The sequence below is a fragment of the Elgaria multicarinata genome, chromosome 3, assembly GCF_023053635.1.
Source record: "Elgaria multicarinata webbii isolate HBS135686 ecotype San Diego chromosome 3, rElgMul1.1.pri, whole genome shotgun sequence".
In the NCBI taxonomy this organism is placed as follows: Eukaryota; Metazoa; Chordata; class Lepidosauria; order Squamata; family Anguidae; genus Elgaria; species Elgaria multicarinata.
In genome coordinates this window covers 63,743,937-63,764,471 of record NC_086173.1, presented here as the reverse complement: position 1 = coordinate 63,764,471, position 20,535 = coordinate 63,743,937, and the positions used below count along the sequence as shown (strand labels likewise).

Here is a 20,535-nt window from a genome sequence, read left to right as displayed (position 1 = left end):
CAATAATGCAGACATTTATAGCCTCTCCTATTGAATCAGGCTTTCGTACACAAATTTGGCTGCATAGTTGGCAACGTACTTACTAAGGTAGTAGGAAAACACTGCCTGTTGAAAAAGGCACCATGCACTTTTGCAAGTCTGCTGCACAGCAGTTTAATAGAAAGTTACATAATTTTCAAAGTGGCTTACAAGAGCAGTCCCAAACATTTGCTAAGTTTGAAGCTCGTCTTTTGGCAGCCATCTTTGTGCCCTTGGAAAGTTGGGGAGCCTCTACTTGGCAGGTGCATGAAAACCAGCATATCCCAACATAGCATAAAATTCAGACTAAGATTGAAAATTATTACTACAGTCAGATAGGTAAAATAGCCAGATGATGTATTGTCTATGTTTCCCAGTGGGAATCTCAACCAAAATACACCAGAGTCTTTGCCTTCTCCTAAAGTGTACTCATTGAAAGCGTCTCTACAAGATGAGACAGCAAACTTGGTAAAAAGTAGTGGAATGTAATATACATCTGCAGAGATTGGAGCAGGAGAGTTCCTCTTTATCCACGCAGAAATGGAGAGTGAAATTCCATGGGGGAGCACCGCAACACTCCAGGAAACTGCCCAATTATGTAATGACAAAGCCTTACTACTGCTGCCAGTAAACAGAATTGCTCATTTATGCTAAAACATAGAGGGTGAGCTTATACAGTGTTGGAAGTTATTGATTCAACCAGTTTCAACACTGGACGAAAGGCTGAAGTTATGAAAAGGTTGGATACTGGGGAATGCAGGTGAGTCCACTGAAATAGATGCTTGGTCACAGGCAGAACACATTCCAGAACCTACAATAGAGACAGTTAATCAACATAGCTAAACATGTACAGTTCCCTCTGACTCTCGGGCCTTCCTGTTATGTTCCCAGCTCACTCAAGGTCCCCATTCACCTCAATCCCTGCATATTTTTACATTTCTCCTATTTTATTGCACGAGAGACCTGTCAAGTAACTGCTGCACCACATCAAGTTATAGAGGTAAATTTTGACAATTTATCCTAAGTATGACCTTTACTCCAAGTTGTCTCATTTGTAAATATTAATATGAGAGAAATAGCAGAAAAGAACCAGTTTAAAACATATATTTTAGTGTAGGTTTTCATCTCAGACATGGTATGTGTCACTTGTGAGAAGAGCTTAATAAATCTCAGGAGATGCAATCCATGGGAAGGTTCAAGCTCCATTGAAATGAGAGGGAGTTGTGTGAAAGCACATGCTTAGTCCTGTGGACGGCTATTCATTTCAACAAATCTGTCCGGGAAAAGGTACCCAGTACATTGTACCCCAAAACAACAATCCATGGAACTTGCAGGTGCTAGTGCAAAGTGGCTCCCATTTAGCTCTTTACTTCAAAAGACTCAGGTAGCCTCTGTGGCTAAAAGGCTGAATGATGTTTGAGGACTAGTCGTTTGCAGAATCCCTTCCAGAGCCCAGTTCCTCTTTCTTACACCCATCTGCTCCAGGGTTCTACATCCCCCACCAAAAGTTCCATTCCACAGAATAATGAACATGTTCAGCCAAAATCAGAGACAGTTCTACATTTTCCTTATTGTGCATGATAAGCTCTTCATGCATTTGGATTTCTTGTTAAGTTGTACTACTGATATGCCAGAATTTAATGTTTTGATGGAGAAGTATACTGAAATGGAAGGAAGCCATCCCATCCATGCAGCAGGTTTGGTTTTTTTACCAATATGTTTTTAGCTATTGCCCCTTTTTGCTATGACAATTCCTCAATTTCATTTCTCCCATGAACTTAAGTCCAGGTACCTGTGGTCAAGCTAGACCTCTTAGGGCAAGGAACCATGTGCAGGACCAACTGCATTCAGAGCTGAGGAAACATCTAGGAGCTTTGGAACAGCTATTTCTTCAGGATCTGGCAGGCGGAAAAGAGATAACATGCAAAGGTGCCGCTCCTCCGAATTGTACTGCAACCACCCCATAATCGTTGTTGTTTTTCATGATTGGCTTATTTGCATATGTTTATTTATGTATGTCTTTGCACATTTATAGTTTCCTGCTGTTAAGAACTGAGACAAAACCAAACTGGTTGAGATGTACAACAGTCCTGGCTTGGGTATATTTAAAACTGACTAAGCAGCTGCCCTTAGCCCTAGAGCAATGAAGTGAATCTTTTACATAAAATACAGAGACAGTAAGAAGGGCTCTTTCTTGAACTCCAAGCCCTGTGTGCCTTCGAACTCGGGATTGCTCAAACCAGGCCAAGTACCCTCAGGGGAAACTTCTACAGGGGAAGGGGGGGGATTAAGGATCACTTAACAGCCAATTCTCAACACTCTTGCCAAACTACAATGCCCATGATTCTTTGGGAGAAACAGTGACAATTAAATTCTTGTTGTTTATTCGTTCAGTCGTTTCTGACTCTTCGTGACTTCGTGACCTCTTGCCAAACTACAATGCCCATGATTCTTTGGGAGAAACAGTGACAAATATAAACCCAATAAAATGTCATGTAGACATTCCTATAGTGCAGAGCAGAAATTCCTTCACAACTCTGTACAGCACCATGTACATTGATGGTGCTATATAAATAAATAATAATAATAATAACAACAACAACAACCAGGGACAGAAATGAGGATAAGATAAGAATGAGTGCCACTAAGGATGATTTCTCGAAAGCCAGTGGGCCACCTCACCTGTCTCAGCTGCAGGTTGGCTTCTCTTTCTGACAGCTTTGTCACCTAAGAGTTCAAGGCTGGCATTAAAATCTAGATATTCTAGATCTCACTGTTTCAAAGAAAAGCATGAAAATGTATGATCAGTGCCTACTAAAAAAAATCAGAAACAAACAAGAAGCTTGTGGAATGAGGATCAAGACTTCAATATGCACGCAAATCCCTCTTCCTCTCCCTCCCCTCTGGTCTCCACTTTCTGTCACTCTTGCAACTGTTTGGCCTTTTCATTGTCCCTGGTGGGTGGGGAGAACTTGACAAATATAAATATGCAAAAAAAGAAAAGGGAAAAAAAGAAGCATGGCTGTTTATATTGGTCTTCTCGTATCATACTGAACATTGAATGTGCTAGACACATAATTCCCTCCTTACCACGAGGCTCAAGCATTTCTATGCCATTGATTCCAATCTGTATTTAAGTCATTGTATCATACATCACCTAAGGACCATGAAGCCTTTGACTGATTTTGCAAGGACGTCATTCAGTTGCCAGTTTCAATGCCCTAGTTTTGTAGCTAAGCCTGAACACATGTCACGGAACAACTTATATTCTTCCCTTGTTTATCCCTGGTTCTGCTTTCCTACCCTTCCTCTGTTGTCTTCCCAATGTCAAATGTTAGACTTTAAGCTCCTCTGGGCAGGGACCTGCCTTCTCTGTAAAATGCATGCAACAAGGACACAGAACCCATTGCGGCAGGCAGAGGGAAAGCCCTATAGATCAAGGTGGAGGAAGAACTCCACATGCTTGCTGTTCTCGGGGAAGTTGCATTCTCTGGGAATTGGCAAGGCTGCCCAGAGCTATACTGAGTTTGGGGATTGCAAACTAGCTCCTATTTGAGGGCACAGGGGCAGACATATGGCATGCTCCACAATTCTAAGATTTCAGCTTGGGCATATTCTCCAGTCCACATTCACACAAGTCTGGCTAATAGGATGAAATGCTCTTCCCCACGTTTTGCAAGATCAATCGCTAAAACAAAGTAGGCGGCACCTACGGCACTGAGAGCACCATCTTCATACCTACCTGTTTGGGAATGAATGAACCAGAGCCCACCAGCAAGGGAGATACCGATGACAAAGGCTGAAAAAGCGATGCCAACTACAGCTGGGAGCTCCAGCCCTGGCGCAGCTGCAGCTGCAGAGAGAGTGGGAACAGAAAATTGAGAAGGAGGGGAAAGAAAACGCATTGCGTTTCTGCATTCAATAAGACCTGTTGATCAGGTGTCTCATAGGATGATACAGAACAAAGGCCCAAATTCCGGACTCGTGCTCCAGCCCACTTCCAGAAACATGGAGGAAGACCCTCATTGCTCTGGGAGAAAGTGCCTTTCCTTCTTCCAGCACACAAGTGTAGTCGTAGACTACACTTCTCTTCTAGGTGGCATCCAGGTTTAGAACCAATTCCACTCTCCGAATACCAGGGAAACAAGGCTAGTGAGGCAGCATGGCAATGTTTAACTTACTGGGGACTGGCTGTGCCTTCCGTGAGTGGTTTGCACCCTTCAGCACTTTTCCGTGCTGGTTGAACACGGGATTATCTACAGAAGAAAGAAAGGAATAGGAAACAGGATACCCAGAGGACATGTTTGCAGAAAGTAGGCTCCAGAAAAGGAGCACGTGATTCTGGGTTACTTCTTGCCCAGCATAGCTCCTTCGCTTCTCAGTATAGACAAACAGTGGGTCAACTGGTACTTTCTGAGCGTGCAGTTTGATGGGGACAGCCTCGCCCATCCCAGCCTCTTCTTTCACTTCTATGGGGCAACCCTCCCCAACTGCAGCCACTGCTACCCAGTTTGGAGACAGAGGTGCTGAACTGTGACCCACCCACCCTTAGCCAACCACCCTCTTTTGGCTACTCTCCAGAACCAATGTCAATATTCCCACCTGGTCTCAGACGTGGAGTGGGAGCCCTGAGCGGAATGTCCACCGTCACAATGATGGGTTTGGTGACTGTGCGCTGGAAGCGCCCACTGGCCAGCTCCTCTTCTGCCCTGCAGGCCTCGTCCTCGGACTGGCACTGAAACGAAAGCTTGTCTCAAAAGAGTGCCTCAGCCTAGCAGTGGAAAACAGCCTAGCTCCAGATACCATCCCCCTTCTCAATAAGTCCAGATACCTCATTTCCCCGTGTAGATTCTCAAGCAAGTGGCAGAGCTCCTGCACAGAAGCACATTCCAGACACTCTCTCTCCCCCACCCCTATCTCTGCACCCCATCCAAAGAGTTTCACTTTCAGTTTGATCCCATCTCTTCTTAGGCACTTTCTTTCCAACCCAAGAGCAGGGATGGAACTCAGATTGTGGGAAGTGGGCATAGCTTAGTGGTAGAACACATGCTTTGCATTCAGAGGTTCAGCCTTTGGCATCTCCAGGTAAACGGATCAACTGATGGGGAAAGAACTCTGCCCGGGACCCTGAAGAGAAACTGCAGGTGGGAGTAGAGAACACTCCGCTAGATGGACAGTCCAATCGGTTAGAAGGCAGATTCTTATACAAAGTTGTCCATTCAGGGCAGCAAGGTTTTAATAGCACACTGGCACTACAGGAGAGGCCCGGGATCCCTAGCCCAGAGACCTTGGGGATTGGGCCCTTGGGTTTGCCGGGGTCATGAGGCTCCCTGCTGCAGAGTGTCAAGCGGCAGTGCAAGAAATGAATGGAGTCATTGGAGCGGGGTTGCAGCACAAAGCTCAGCCGTTGGCGTTCCTGGTATCCCGGAGGCAAGGCCTGACCCCAGGCCTCCCGCTCGGACTTGGACAAATTGACCCGGACATCAGCCGCACAACCGTGCTGGACCAGCAGGTATGAAGATGTCACCGAAGAGTCCGAGGAGGGGGAGATGAAGCACTGCTGGATGGTGAAGCCAAGGCACAGGTCATGGGTTGCCAAGGAAGCCTGGAGAAGGAAGGAAACACCATCTCGTCTGCAAAGCACAAAGGCTGGAAGAAGAGGCTGATCTGCTATGGTACAGATACATCCAATCATGTTCTATAGATTTCTGCATGAGCCAAACTGCAGCTATTTCCCTCAAACTCCGCTCTTGAGTGCATAATCTTGCCTGTTGCAGTAGCTCCATACCCTCATTGATATGCAATGCCTCAACCGTAAATTAAAGGCCCATTCCTGTGAGGTTCCCTGGTAGACGAAAACCAGCATGAAGAATGCAGATTCAGCCCACCTTCTTCTGCCACAGCCGTTATCCAAAAGCACACAGTGAGTTATGTCTGGTTCCCAAGTGACCTAACCCGGAAGTGCACTGGGATGGGGTTATACATTACTGGGCTTTTGAGGCTGATCCATAAAGGGGGGATTTCACAGGTTCCTGAAGGGTCTCTCCAGTTTTCTGCAGGATTAAAATCCACACTATGGGGAGGTCTCTGCAACACCAACACCACTATCTTCACTTATTCCGTACCAGGAAAAGTGAAACTTGACAAGCTGTGTAAACTATACAAATTGAGAAACTTCGTAGGATTAATTTTGGTTTTGGTGATCATGCGGAGAGACGAAGAAGTCTACAAGCCATTGAAACCTTGTTCCCAACTCCTGGAAAAGGAATTGCCCACTTTGAAGCACATCTTTGCTGCCGTGAGGTTAGAAACTTGCATTTTTTAAAATGAAATGCTGAGCTTCTCAGGGAACTGAATTCTGCTCCCAACACAACGTTCTGTTAAGTTCTTTGTGTTCCTGGCAGAATTGCAACACACACACAAATATTGTTTTAAAATGTTTTCATCTGTTTCCCTGAATACATCTTGCTTTCTTTAGATTGCCCATTTCATCCTGATGGTTTAGTACACTGAGCACCTCCCATTTGATTCTTCTCTTTTACTATTTAGGAGTGAACTGGGAGGCTAGAAATCCTAACATACGAATAAAAGTATTGCTGGGATGGATAACTTTCTATTTATTTATTTATTTATTTATTTATTACATTTATATCCTGCCTTTTTTCCTCCAAGGAACCCAAGGCGGCATACATAATCCTCCTCCTCTCCATGTTTTCCTCACAACAACAACCCTGTGAGGTAGGTTGGGCTAAGAGTCTATGACTGGCCCAAAGTCACCCAGTGGGTTTCCATGGCCGAGTGGGGACTAGAACCCGGATCTCCTGACTCCCAATCCAACACCTTAGCCACTACACCACACTAGCAGTCACTGGTTGTATAGGTGACAGAAGGTGGAGGTGCAGTTTGTCATGGCACAGTGGGACAGAGATTTCAAAAGGCGGATCTCCTAAAGCACACTAAACTACTAAAGGTACAGAAAATTTAATGCTGAAGGGATGGGCTGTCCCTAGTGCAGCCTTTTCAAACCTGGTATGTATGTATGTATTTATTACATTTTTATACCGCCCAATAACTGAAGCTCTCTGGGCGGTTCACAAAAATTAAAACCATAATAAAACAACCAACAGGTTAAAAACACAAATACAAAATACAGTATCAAAAGCACAACCAGGATAAAACCACGTGGCAAAATTGATATAAGATTAAAATACAGAGTTAGAACAGTAAAATTTAAATTTAAGTTTAAATTTAGATGTTAAAATACTGAGAGAATAAAAAGGTCTTCAGCTGGCAACGAAAAGAGTACAGTGTAGGCGCCAGGCGGACCTCTCTGGGGAGCTCATTCCACAGCCAGGGTGCTACAGCGGAGAAAGCCCTCCTCCTAGTAGCCACCTGCCTCACTTCCTTTGGCAGGGGCTCATCTAGCATCTAGATGTGTTGGAATACGACTCCCAACATCCCCAACCAGCTATTGTGAAGGCTGCCCAAGTGTATAGACTTTTGCCAGTTCCACAATACTCCCCTCTTGGTATTTCTCAGGTCTCTTTACCATCCTGGGGTTCAGTATCAGATAAAATGGTGGCAGTAAGATACCCCTTGCATTGGGCTTCATTATGAAATCTGGGGAATCTCTATCTGGCTCTTTTTGCCTACAAAAATCATGACCAGCACTGAGTCTGAGCATTGCCACTCTAGGCAGGCCCTTCTTGTTTTGGAAAATGGCTCACGCTGTGTTGTCCTTTGAGTATTATTCGTCACTTGCAGAAAGCAGGCCAACTGCCTTATATGAGGCCTTGAGAGAGATGTGCGGCACTCAGGCCACCGCCGCTGCCACCTTGTGCTAGGATGGTGGAGGAAGCCCACTGGCTCAGGCTCATTTAGGGATAGGGCTCCGGATCCTAACCTCCGCATCAGCAAAGCCTGTTCCTGTAGAACCAACATCAGATTTACCTCCACAAAGACCCGGCTGTTGGCTGGGACTGTACAGAGTCCTGGTTGTTTGGTAAAAGCCTCAGAGTTGTAGACCTCCAGGCTGAGGAGAACATTCCCATGGTGAAAAAGACGGTCCTGAGAGGCCATGGTGGCTTCTGGGGGAGACACCTGGGTTGAAGACAATGAAACACGCAAGGAGCGCTGTGGGAGAGAAGCAGGCCTGGACAGTGGGGCTGATGTACAAGAGGACCTAGGCGAAGAGAGCCCCTGGGCATCCGGATCAGGGCTACCCGCTGAGCAGAAAACACCCCTATGCAGAGAACTATCAAGCCAACAGCAGCCCAAATTTCTGGTACCCTTCCTTAACAGGAGTCACATTCACAAATGCAGTTTAGAACCTTATGGAGAAAATCCCTGGTTCAATTCCCAAAGATCAGACAAGCAAAACGAAATCAACAGATGCTAAAGAGTACACATCTATGATACAGTTAAATGATTTCTCCATATATACACACTTTCTTTAGTTCTTTCCCCAAAAAGGACCATCAGCTGCCAAAAAGCCAAGGTCTTTTTAAAATGCCTTCTCCAATGTTCCTTCATTCTCTTCAATCACTTAAAGACTGTAAAAACCCACTAAAGTCTATTGTCTGCTGTTCAACATGGGCAGCTGATCGTCCTTTTTAGGAAAGAATTGGAAGACGTGCATATATGGAGGAAGAAACTTGGGTGTTCAGTGGTCTTCACCGGATGAAGTTCAACAAAATAGAACATTACCGGATGCCCGTAGCTTTCCTTTCTTTGTCAATGTACACTATAGACTTACCTATTCAGGAATTTAGAACTTAGTGTATTTTAGTTGTTTGATTTTGGGGGATGGGGTTTATTATTCATTAGCCTTTAGGTATTACCGTATTTCTTCGATTCTAAGTCGCCATCGATTGTAAGACACACACTAATTTCAGTACTACCAACAGAAAAAAGCTTTGATTCTAAGAAATAATAAACGCACCTGCGATTCTAAGACGCACCCCGTTTTCAGAGATGTTTATATGGGGGGAAAAGTGCATCTTAGAATCGAAGAAATACGGTATATATCATATATATTGATACATTTATAATAAAATGTATATAAAACTTTGTATTCATTGGAGAGTTCAGTGGTTTAATTACACTCATTCCGTGCTCTGTAGCATTTGTGGCTCGTTTGGTTCAGTTCCTAGCATCTCCAATTGAAAAATTCTTGGGTGTCAAGGCTGGCAAAAGCCTCTGGCAGTCAGAGCAGGGAATACTGGACTAGCTATCTGCATTCTGGCTGGACATCAGATTCCAGCTGAACATCAGGAAAAACGTCCTGACTGTTAGAGCAGTATGACAATGGAACCAGTTACCTAGGTAAGTTGTGGGCTCTCCCACACTAGAATCATTCAAGAGGCAGCTGGACAGCCATCTGTCAGGGATGCTTTAGGGTGGATTCCTGCATTGAGCAGGGGGTTGGACTCGATGGCCTTATGGGTCCCTTCCAACTCTACTATTCTATGATTCTATCACACTGTTTTAAAAAGCTCCACGGAGGTCTTTAGGGGCAGGAGAATGCTTCCCACCCCACTGCTGCTCAGCCCACCCACAAGGAAGTGCACTGTAGGAAATTGATTGGTCTCTGCTGATCTGGAGATGCCCAGCTTGGTTACTCACTGTCTGAGGATCCTTATTTTCATGCAGGGGTTTCTGCTCCCCAAGACACAGGAACGATTCCATTCCCTCTAATTTGGCTGTGGGCAGTGGATAGATAGCAGAACCATCCTCCCCCATGATCTCCTGCCTCATCTCCCAGCCTGCTGTGACAGCCTCTGGGAAGTGATGACTCTTGACCGTGAATCTGAGGGGACTCAAGATGGGCCCAAATAGCTGAGGATCCTCTGGAGGAGTAGGTGTAGCCTCTGCAAAGAAGAAGCAGATGTGTTAGTGTGAGGCAGCCATATGAAGCATGGGCAGCTCAAAGATGATCTCTTCCATCTATTACCCAAGTGAGGGGTGTAAGAGTTGGGTCATAATATGGGGTGCCTCCTTCCTCTCCTCCATAGACTAAGCTAGCCTTCCCCCAATCTGGCGCCCTCCAGATGTGTTGGACTACACTTCCCAGCATTCCTGATCATTGGCCATGTTGGCTGGGGCTGATGAGGGTTGTAGTCAACACATCTGGAAGGTGCCAGGTTCCTGCAATGAGCAGGGGATTGGACTCGATGGCCTTCTAGGTCCCTTCCAACTCCACTATTCTATGATTCTATGAAGCATTCAAGATAGAACCAAGAGCAGTGGGGGAAATTTCCATAGACCACAGTAGGACTGAACCAAAACTGGGGAGTAAAAGCTTTCGCATACACTCACGCACTGTGAATAGCATGCACACCATTTTGAGAAGTGGGGCGGAGGAGGGGGCAGCACAGAAAGAGACAAACATTTTCACCTACTGTGCAGGAGCTGGTTCTCTCTGCTTTACCAAGACAGCCCTGTCTTGCCACAATGCCACATTGCAGGGTAGCAGTTTTATCGCCCCCTGTGATGAACCCCATATCCTGGCAGACCAACAGTGCCCCCTAGAGAATCTATGATTGGCCCATTTCTCTGGAGGCCTGCAACAGAGAGATATTCTGCATTTTGTTGGCCAATATATCTTTGTTCACCAATATATCCTTTCACACACACCCTTTCTTTACAGTGCCTCAGCTAGTTGACACAGGTCAGTCCTTTGAATGGTTAAGGAGCTGGATCTAGCCTCGAAATAAATGTGTGACTGGCTACTTAGACTGCTTTCATTCAAAATGGAACTTCTTTCACAATTGGCCGGAACAACAATCCATCTCCATACAGGGGATGGCTTGTACTGGTCTTAAATCCCCATAAACAGTTGAACCTCCTGGAACCAGCCAGCCAGGTGACCAAAGGTTTTTTTTTCTCAAACCACCTTTCCTGCAAGGAACTCTGCACTTGATCCGAAATCCAAGACTGCTCAAATAGGTAACATGTAACTACTAGGGGCGTAACCCTATGCATGTTTAGACAGAAATAAGTCCTGCAACTCCCAGCATCCCCCAGCCAGTTATGCTGTCTAGGGGAGGCTGAGAGTTGTAGGATTTATTTTTGTCTCACCAAGAATAAGATTGCACCCTTAGATTGACTTAATGGCTTTTTGCCAGCCTGTGTGTATGGATAATGGCTTTTCCCTTTTATTTCCTCTTGTCCCCTTTTCCCAATAAACTTTTTTGTACCATGACATTTGGCTGCATTGTTTTAAAAGAGAATATCTCACTACTACATGGGGTGATTAACTGTTGGCCCTCCAAATGATGTTGGACTGCATTTACCATCATCATGCCTCACTACTGGCTACGAGGCATGGGCTGAGTAGGAACTACTAGGGAGTAGGAATCCAAGAATGTCAGGAGGAAGACAAGTTTGTTTGTTTGTTTAATTTACATCCCACCTTTCTACCTGGAAATGGGGGTCAAGGCTGCTGCCCACCCCTACACTAATTCTTCCCCACATCCTAAGACTGCAGAGTTGTTAAGCCACTCCCTTGGGCTCTTAGGCTATTTCACAAGCTTGTGCAGTTTGGTGTTCTCCGGGCTTTGGTAAAAGTAAATTCAAACCTCCTTACTGTTTGGTATTTCTAGAGCTGGGCTAAATGGTGGGACGTGGGCATTCGGGCTTAGACTCTCCCCAAGCAGCTGAACAGCTTAGGGCAGGGCAGGGCAACTTTGGCCTACAACTTCCACCAAGCCTCAGCATTGGCTATGCTGGCTAGGGCTGATGGGAGTTGTAGGTCAAAATATCTGGAGGCCTACAAGTTGCCTCCCCTGGACAAGGCTGTATCAGAACCTCAGCCTGACTGCGGCAACGTGTCGGAATTCTTTTTGGGAGAGACCCTTACAAAAAGGCAGTCCAACCCAGCCTCCGATTCATCTTACAGCAAGGTAGGCCTCCAGAATACGGTCTAGAAGAACAATGCCAGGAAGCTCTAGTGGCATATTCCCAATCTCTCTGGTGGACACTTTCCTCATTCGTGTCCATTCAAGCTCTCTGTATCTCACCTACCATTCATCCCAACAACAAGGAGAAACCTGTTCACCCTCTCAGCCTCCGTGTAGGATGTAAAGGCAGGCAGCTTCTGCTCTGCTGCATACTGCAAAGGATCCCTGGCAGAAGCCAACGCAGGGGATGTACGCTGGGTCACCGTCAGAGGCAGGTCCATTTCTGTGCTGCTGACGATGACTTTGTGTGAAGCCTGCAAAGAAAACAGAGCCCAAATGGCAAGAGCAGAGCGCAGGAATGGAGAGAAGCCACCGGCAACACCACTGCAGGCAGGCTTTTGGAAAGGTAATCTCACCCTTCACCGACAGGGAGCAAGCTTTGGGGGATGGAGAGGCCCAAAGAGGAAGCCAGAGTCCTTGGCCATTTCTACACCTGCCTTTTCCCCCAGGATCGTCCTGGGATCATCCCTGTACGTCCAAACGACATACAGGAGATCCCAGGAGCAGGCAGGGACGACCCCTCCATTTTCCTGGGATAATCCTTAGGTGTAGAAAGGGCCCTTGGCTCACATCCACGAAAGGGGTAGGCAAGTGTGGAGTTATTCGCAGCCAAGGGAGCAGGGGCTGGCACCCCGGGAACAATGGAGAAGGACGAGAAAGTGGTCAGGAAGGCTACATCCATCTATCCATCCAATCTGTGTGCAAACATGCCCCCTTCCGGGTCCCTGCTATCTTTGGCGAGGGGGAGACAGAGCTCTCTAGCCTGGAGTGGGCAAAGCTATCGCTAGAGCGGACCCTGGCCATACCAGTACGAGCAGTTGGCCAGTGAGGCGAGATGCCCGAACCATCCACTGGGCAGCTCCTTCACTCTTCAGTATCAGAAGCAGCCCCTGGCGGGGGGGCCTCCTGGCAGCATGGAGCTCCACCGTCAACTGGGCCAAGCTGGGCCTGGAAGAGAGCATACTGCCACCCCCAGCCCCACTATCAGACCAGGGAGCGAAAAAGGGCCAGCCAGCCCACCCCAGCTCCCAAGCTCTGACAAGGCTTCTCAATCCACAGCCCCACAACATTCAAGGCCTAACATCCCCAGACACCCCCAATTCTGAACCCCTCTAATCTCAGACCTACTAGCACTGCCCCTCCACCTCCCCCCACCCCATGCTCCAAGCTGACCTTCCGTCTTTTGATTTTTAATTTTTTTTTTTACTGACGTCTTATTTTAAGAAAAGCCTTGCACGAAACAGTTTAACCTGTACCTTCCCCGCTCCATGTCATTCCCCAGCCATCTCCCCTCCCTTCGACAATGTCAACTTCCCATAAAGGCTCCTTCCTGTTAAAACTCTGGGCCTTCTTGCAATTTTTACATGCTCGCCCTCACAAACTCCGGCTTTGGCGAACGCCCGGGCAAATACCTGGGAGCAGCTCCTTTCGAGAGGATGATGTGAACCTCAAGGTCTTGAGGAGGGTCAGAATTCAGGCAAACTCTCACAGGCCGGCGCCGGCGCTCGGAGGCGAAGTGCCTGGATGTCAGGAAATTCCGACGCAGTCGGCAGGTAGCCGGTGCCGTCCTGTCTGGAAGAGAAAAGAAGGAGGACATGGGAGAATGCGATTCACTTGTAGGTATAGGGTCACCCCAGGGAAAACTGCTGTGATGACCAAATGTTTGCACTGGCCAGATGAGCAAAACACACCTTGTCTATATTTATTTATTTATTTATTTATTTATTTATTTATTGCATTTCTATACCGCCCAATAGCCGAAGCTCTCTGGGCGGTTCACAAAAATTGATCTGGCAAAGGATCTCCCATTGATAAGGACAAGTCTATTCATTCATTTCGTGTACATTCCACTTTTTGTCCATGATGGAGCTCAAGGTAGCAGACCTTGATGTTCCAGCTGGTCTTGCATCCAAGCAGTGGCCAGACCCGGCTTCAGCAAGTTTTACCACACCAGACTGTGCCCTGTAACCTAGCCCCCTTCCCAAACTCTTCCCCAATTACTGCTGAGAAGCTCTAGGTACTAAAAGTCCTGCCTTTCAAGGCCCTGCTGCCTCAAGACTGCTCCCCACCCTCCCCAGGGATGTACAAGAATTCCACTTGCTGGCTGCAAACTTGATGGGCTTTTCTGGTTCAGTCCTGCGGATTTTGATCTGTTTTCCTTCACTGGTGTGGACTCAGTCTGTAGCAACCAATTGAAATGAGCCAGTATGTGGATTCCATTTCTTTTTTAATGGCAGCAATTTGCACAATTTATACGTGTGTGTGTGTGTGTGAAGATCCTGAAATGTGTGCAAATCGTGACATAATTATGTTTTATTTTACTTAACAATCTTGTGCAAGTGGCATATTCCCTTCTTGTCAATATCCTTGCCAGTTTCATTCTCTCCACACACTTCATTTAAGCCCCTCAGAGCCATATCCCATATTCTTCAAAGAATTTGTCAATTCTCCCCAACCCTCTTTCTCAAGAAGTGCCAAAGTGGAAGGTGAAATTGACAAGTTCTTTGGGGATACACAGGAAATGCTTTTCTCCTGTGTTGCCCCCAAACCATGGACTGCACCCCCTCAAGAACAAGGAGTGGAAACACATCTTTTCAATTTAGCCTTTCAAAATGCGGGTTTTGGCTGTTGTTTTTTTACGGTCCCTCCTTGCCCATACCAGCCCCCAGGCGCGTGTAGATTGTGTTGATTCCACGGTACTCAGCCAGAGAGGTAACCCCACCATGCTCCCTCCATGCCCACTTTAGCAGGCCTCGGGGTGTCTCTGGGAAGTCGGTCTCAGCGGAAGCCACTGGCCCAGGGGCAGAGACACTGGATCCTGGGGAGACCTACAGACAGGAGGAAGGACAAGGGTAAAAGATTCTGGCCTGAAGGACGTGATCCCTCTCTGATACCCCTGGCGGGGAAGCACTAAGGATAGACAAATAGTGTTGGACTTTAACCTGAGAGATCTGGGCTCAAGTTCCACCTCAGCCATAGACTCCCTGGGTGGCCTTAGGCAAGCTTCCCTCAGCCTCAGTTTCCCCCAAATGTAAAATGGGAATAATAGGAACTTACTACAAAAGATGGTTCTGAGGACAGGCAAGGTTAGGTGATAAAGCCCTTGGTATGTGTTAAAAGGCTTATGTAGGTCATGTATTTGGTTCTTCTACCCTTCCTTCCTTCCTTCCCACAGCACATTGCTGTTGCTCAGCCTCTTTTTTGGCATAGGGCTGGGACCCCAACCGTCCCCCTGAACCAATAATCCTCATGATGCTGTGCAGATTCTTTAGCCCAACTTCCATTCTCACCTGGAAGGTCCAATTTTTCCCAGGGGGAGACGGCAGCACCCAACTCACAGGTTCCAGGGAGTGCAGCACAAAGATGGAGGCTCTGTCGAGGGGATCTGAGGCCAGCACGAGAGTGACCTGAAAGAGAGGGTCAGGCTTTTCGGCAGATGGTCAAAGGGGGAGTGGGACAAGGAAGAGAACAGGAGAGGCAGAAACTAGGAAAGGTGAGCCCTGCGACAGAAGTGGGCACAGATACAGGGATGAGGGATGTGCAGGTCTCCTGGGCACTAAGCACTTAGGTCAATAGCAAGGAAAATGGCGGCCAAAGATTGGCTTCAAAGATTGACTAACATCTTCCTTCCTTCCTAAGCCTTCCTTGACTTTGGGAGATTGCTTGACGGCGGCAAAGCAGCTGTGCAAGGCCAGTGTGATGCTTCAGGTTTGTATAACCAGGATGAGGAGGGGTGGGTTGCAATCACCTTAGACACAGGCAACTAAATATTTAACAATGTTTTCTTTGCTTAAGAATGATTGGTGGATAATAATATTAGCAACACAATTAACAGAGCTATGAACCAAATATATTCAACTCCAATTTCAACCCACAGTTCATTCTGAACAGCAGCGTTATTGTTGCTGGACCAACAGCAGCAGCTTAATCCCGTTCCCTAGTCCTTGGTTGCTTGTCCTTGGGTGAAGGTGCACTCTCCATTGAGCTGCAGATGGTCTCCTTCTCCACCACGCTGCTGGTTTCTCCGTCCTTCCTTCTCTCTCTTCTCCGCTTTCATTCCCTTTTGGCCTCTTCTCTGGCTCCAACCTCCCTCTTCCCGACTGGCATTTTGCTCCCTCCTCCCTCCATTCCAGGCCCCTCCCACTTCATGCAAACCATATTCCAAGGCTCTTAGAGGCAGGCAGGACACCAGCATTACTTCAGATTGGAGCAGAAGAGTCTTGCCTTAATGTCTGAGACATATTCCGGCGCAGCGCTCTCTGGGCTGGGAGGCCTGGCTCGCGAATAGAGCCAGAGCAAGAGCGCTCGTATAGCTTGTCATGGAAAGGCTAGGCAGGACCTCAGGGGTGCAGAAGCTCAGGCCTGGGGGACAAATTCAGCTCTCCCATCAGCCCCAGCTTACCCATCTCCCCAATCAGCAGTTGTTTGGGAGTTTCCTAGCTTTTGTGCAGTTTTTGTTCCCATTCTAAAAGGTCAAAATGTCTCTTTGGAAGCTTAGTTACAGGCAGTGAGAGATTCAAGCTAAAATTTGCTGGGAATAGTTGGCCCACCCTTTGGCCTTTCTTAGACCACTGGAATGTGGCTTTGTGAGCTTTTCCAAAGTGGAATCCGGCCCTTGGGTGAGAGAGGCCCATTGCCCCTGCACTACACGAACCAGAAGGTGCAGATGAGCTTCCCCGTGAAAGCAGCTCCCTGTACCTGGCCATTTGCTGGCACTCCCTTGTGCAGGCTGATGACATGCACTTCTTGCCCCCTGGTAGAGTGTCTCCGACTGGTGCATCCGGTGCCTCTCCGCAGTACCTCCCTGAAGCCCAGCACCGGATGGCGGGTGGTGGCAGACGTGGAGAGACAAGGGAGGTGGTGCCAGGCAGCTGCAGCAGAAGGAAAACAAAGGTTGGTCCACCAGAAGAGAGAGGTTTCTACTGGGATCTACTATCCACTCTACAGTGACCAGGTCTGGACAAGGCACAGCAAAGGGACCAGATAAAGGATCAATGCATGTTTTGTAGGCCATAGTTTGGGATCACTCGAAATTGCTTGGTGATAGACACACGGTCGAGCAATCTTTTTTATTTTGTGTTTAGATTGCAGAAGTGGGACCTGCAACAAAAATGTTGTAGTGTGTCATCACTCACCTAACAGGGAGGGTTCAGGGTTTCAGCCAGCCAGCTGTGCCCTCCAGAAGGACTTAAGCTATCAGGGGCTCGGTCAGGCCAATTTCCTCTCCCCTTCCATTGGGCTTCTGCTTTTCTTTCCCAGCTGACACTCTCAACATGCCATGGCTACTGAGCATGCTTTGTCCTCATCGGGTATAATTAGAGTGGGTGAGAGGTTGCCCCTTTTCTGTTTTGTTTGTTTTTGTATTTCTGCATAATTCTGGTCGCTTCCTCTTGCTTCTCGGCAGCTGTGTTTTGGCTTCCAGTCCTGTTGGCACTCAACTACCTGAATTTGCTATTAGAAGGAATTATTATTTATTGTCCCAGCATGTGCCTTTCCCTCACCATTCAGATCAGAAGCTATCCTAGGCAAACATGGGTGGCTGGGATCTTCCCTTTATAGAAAGCAGCCACTGTCTGCTAGCAATCAATTCAGCCGGTAGTGAAGGATCTCCAACAATATGCTGTGCACCACCCACGGGAACCGCCTACAGTTTGGCTCTGCGCTTCTGTCCTCTGCTAATCAAGGTCGAAAACAAATGCTGAGTACAGAGTGGGAGCGTTACCCTGTTCTTCACTTGTACGCACAAATTACAATAAGACAAGAAACCATGAGATGCATCCAGTAGAATTAAGAAACACCCTGAATACCAGTTAAAAGCATTTCAACTTTTTAACATCTTCATCGACTTGTTCTATTGCATGGGCAGAAAAGTTGATCAGCTTAGGGGCACCATTTTAGATTTGGGGTGGGGTGGGGGAGAGACACACGGGGGACATTAAGCAAGGTCAAAAGGCCTGCTTTAAAATACAGCAAAGTTAATACCTCCAAGTTTGCAAAGTAAAATATATTTTAAGTGTTGAGATTACATATATAAACATATGGGGGTATATATATTCCAGATATCTACAATGTTGTGTACATAGTACTGTCTGCCCCTCTCTCTCTCATTCACACACACACACACACACACACACACACACACACTTCTTTTTTTTAGCAAAATGCTAATTCCGCATGCCAAAGATTTTATGCCTTTGGCATACGTAATTGGTACACATTCCGTTGCATTCTTTATAAAAAGTAATAATACTGCTTTGAGCCAATAAGCTGGACAGAGACACAGATGCTCTTGAGGAATAATGGTCACATGAGATGTATAGCATTCCGTGACAGGGGCCGGGGGGGGGGACGACCCACAGGACCCACGCTGCTACTCCCTCCACCGTCACCTTCCTGGCACTCCTGCATCAGCCCTAACGGATCACTCAGGCAGGGACAACTGCACCTCAGCAGCTTAAGATTTTACCTGTTCCAGAGCAACCCCATAGGACAAGCAGCAGCAAACACCGTCTCCCCAGGTGGCCTTTTGGCTGGCCATTCCCACGCATGGCTTCCCAAACGCCGAAACAGGGCTGCGGATCTTCTCTAGCTCCACCCTAGGTAGGAAAACAAGTCTCAGGCGAGAGAGCAGGGAGTTGAAGGGAAGCTGCTCCAAGACCTTCGTGCTCCTTGGAAACACTCTCTGAACAAGCCAGCTTAATTTCTTGTCCAGATTTCAGGACAGGACGCCAAGAATTTCCTTCCTCGCTCTTGCCCTATCCACTACAGACACACGCATACACACACACTCACACCACCCTACACAGCTTTATTACTGCGTAAATCCCTGTAACCCATCCTGGCACAGACACAATGATAGTGGGTAAAGAGCAAAGCCCTACTACCCCACTCCCAATTCTCTGCAGTCCTTTCTAGTCCCTGAACGTCGGAAGCTTCGCTTTGACCGAGCCAGACTGTTGGTCCACCTAGTGGTGTGAAGTCTGCTCTGACGCGCGGCATCCCTTCAAGACTCTCAGGAAGGGCTTTCCCCAGCACCTGCTTCTCGGTGCTGGAGCTGTGAGTGAGGATCCGACAGGGGATCTTCCTGCACTCCCAACTTCAAGCATTAGACAGCAGGGGAAGGGCCGTGGCTCAGTGGTACAGCAAAGAGTTTGCACGCAGACGGTCCCAGCTTCAATCCCTGGCATCTCCAGGTAGGGCTACCAAGGATTCCTGCCTGAAAAACTGGAGATCCACCACCAGTCGGCCCTGACAACATTGGGCTAGATGGGCTGAGGGTCCGGCTCAGCAGAAGGCAGCTTCCTGTGTTTGACGATGAAGACTTTATCCCCCAATAACCTCTCTATTCACACCTCCCTCCTCACTTTCAGAGCTGCTTTCTGGTGTCTGACTCTAGTTTGGGAATAGAACTACATCAAGACAGCAAGACTTGGGGTTACAGGATGAGAGGAGCGCTAAACAGAATTTCTGACACACACACACACACACACCCTACAAAGCAAGCAGAGCTCAGCTTGCAAACTCCACATGTCGGAACGGATAGCAGGGAAACACTGACCTCGCCCAGCAGAGCTGCTCCAGTACGATCTAGATGCCGCTTAGGAGGAGAATCAAAGAGGAGGTCGGACAAACTGCTACCTGGGCGGAAGAGTAGGAAGGACGTGGGAGGTCTCATACGACTCCAAGGGATGCAGAAACCACGGACAACTCCGTGCCTCTCCACACTGGAGCGGTTTAGCAAACAATTTTTTTAAAAAAAATGCGATACAAGTCTACGTAAGGTTAAAAATAACCGTAGGCCTGTGGGAGGGCCAAGTTACAAGTGAGAGGGAGGGGAAGGTGCAGGGATTAGGTGGAGTCCTAAGGGAATTCAAGGGTGGGGAGGAAAGGTGTTAGAGGAGCAAGGAGTTGACTCTTGCAATAGCAGCAGCCAGGTGGCCTCGTGTCTCTTCACCTCCCTCCCCTGATTTCAAGGACCTCGCCAGTAGCAGCTTCATCGCTCTCTCGCTCTCTCTGGAGCAGGGAGAAGGCTCCCTGCCTGAGCCAAGCGCCACCAAACCAGCGACCTTCACCCAGACGATATCCCACAAAACAAGAAACACAAGGCAAGCACCTGGGTTGCCAGGGAGATGGGTGGATTGATGATTAACGCAGGCAGAGGAGGAGCCTTCCGGAGGCACTGACAGGTATGTTGAGCCCCATGCTGTGCGGCACTCTGGGTCGGCGTGACCTGCTGCCACCCCCATGAGGTGGGGCTCGGAAGGAGACATTCCAGGAAACAGGCCTGGCTTGAATGGATCATTGGTCAGGGGACAGAGAAACAGGGGAGGGATTTCAAAGGGGAGGCAGCAAAGAGGCCAGAGGGGAAGTTGTCCCTTTACACCCCATTCACTTTTCCTAGAAGAGTGTCGCAGACTTTGGGACATGCTCCAAGGTCCTCAAGGAAAGTATCAGGCCTCACAGGGAGTGATAAGCTGCATAGATCAAGTCACGGGATGTGACTTGTCCCAGCCAAAACAAAGCAGTCAGCAGCACCTTAGAGAAGGGGTGAGAAACA

At 47.7% G+C, this 20,535-nt stretch overlaps 1 protein-coding gene across 1 annotated transcript; it reads right to left on the bottom strand.

Annotated features, from left to right (window-relative positions):
* Positions 1-100: 100 nt before the first annotated feature.
* LOC134394783 (transforming growth factor beta receptor type 3-like) lies at positions 101-19,559 on the bottom strand. Its single transcript, XM_063120508.1, has 17 exons — positions 19,537-19,559; positions 18,445-18,574; positions 16,677-16,849; positions 15,269-15,385; positions 14,638-14,806; positions 13,391-13,550; positions 12,785-12,941; positions 12,043-12,232; positions 9,643-9,887; positions 7,969-8,118; positions 5,306-5,623; positions 4,621-4,753; positions 4,200-4,274; positions 3,761-3,871; positions 2,701-2,745; positions 1,811-1,916; positions 101-829 (listed from the first exon to the last, which is right to left on the bottom strand). The coding sequence occupies exons 2-16, from the start codon at positions 18,524-18,526 to the stop codon at positions 1,831-1,833; spliced, it is 2,211 nt and encodes a 736-aa protein (XP_062976578.1). The 5' UTR covers positions 18,527-18,574; positions 19,537-19,559; the 3' UTR covers positions 101-829; positions 1,811-1,830.
* Positions 19,560-20,535: the final 976 nt, after the last annotated feature.

Excerpts from the sequence above, each read along its gene's own strand:
- LOC134394783 (XM_063120508.1), bottom strand. The coding sequence starts at position 18,526 with ATGCGTGGGAATGGCCAGCCAAAAGGCCACCTGGGGAGACGGTGTTTG. Across the intron at positions 15,386-16,676 it reads GAGTGCCAGCAAATGGCCAG|GTCACTCTCGTGCTGGCCTC; the intron begins GTACAGGGAGCT and ends CCTCTCTTTCAG. Across the intron at positions 13,551-14,637 it reads CTACACGCGCCTGGGGGCTG|ACAGGACGGCACCGGCTACC; the intron begins GTATGGGCAAGG and ends TTTCTCTTCCAG.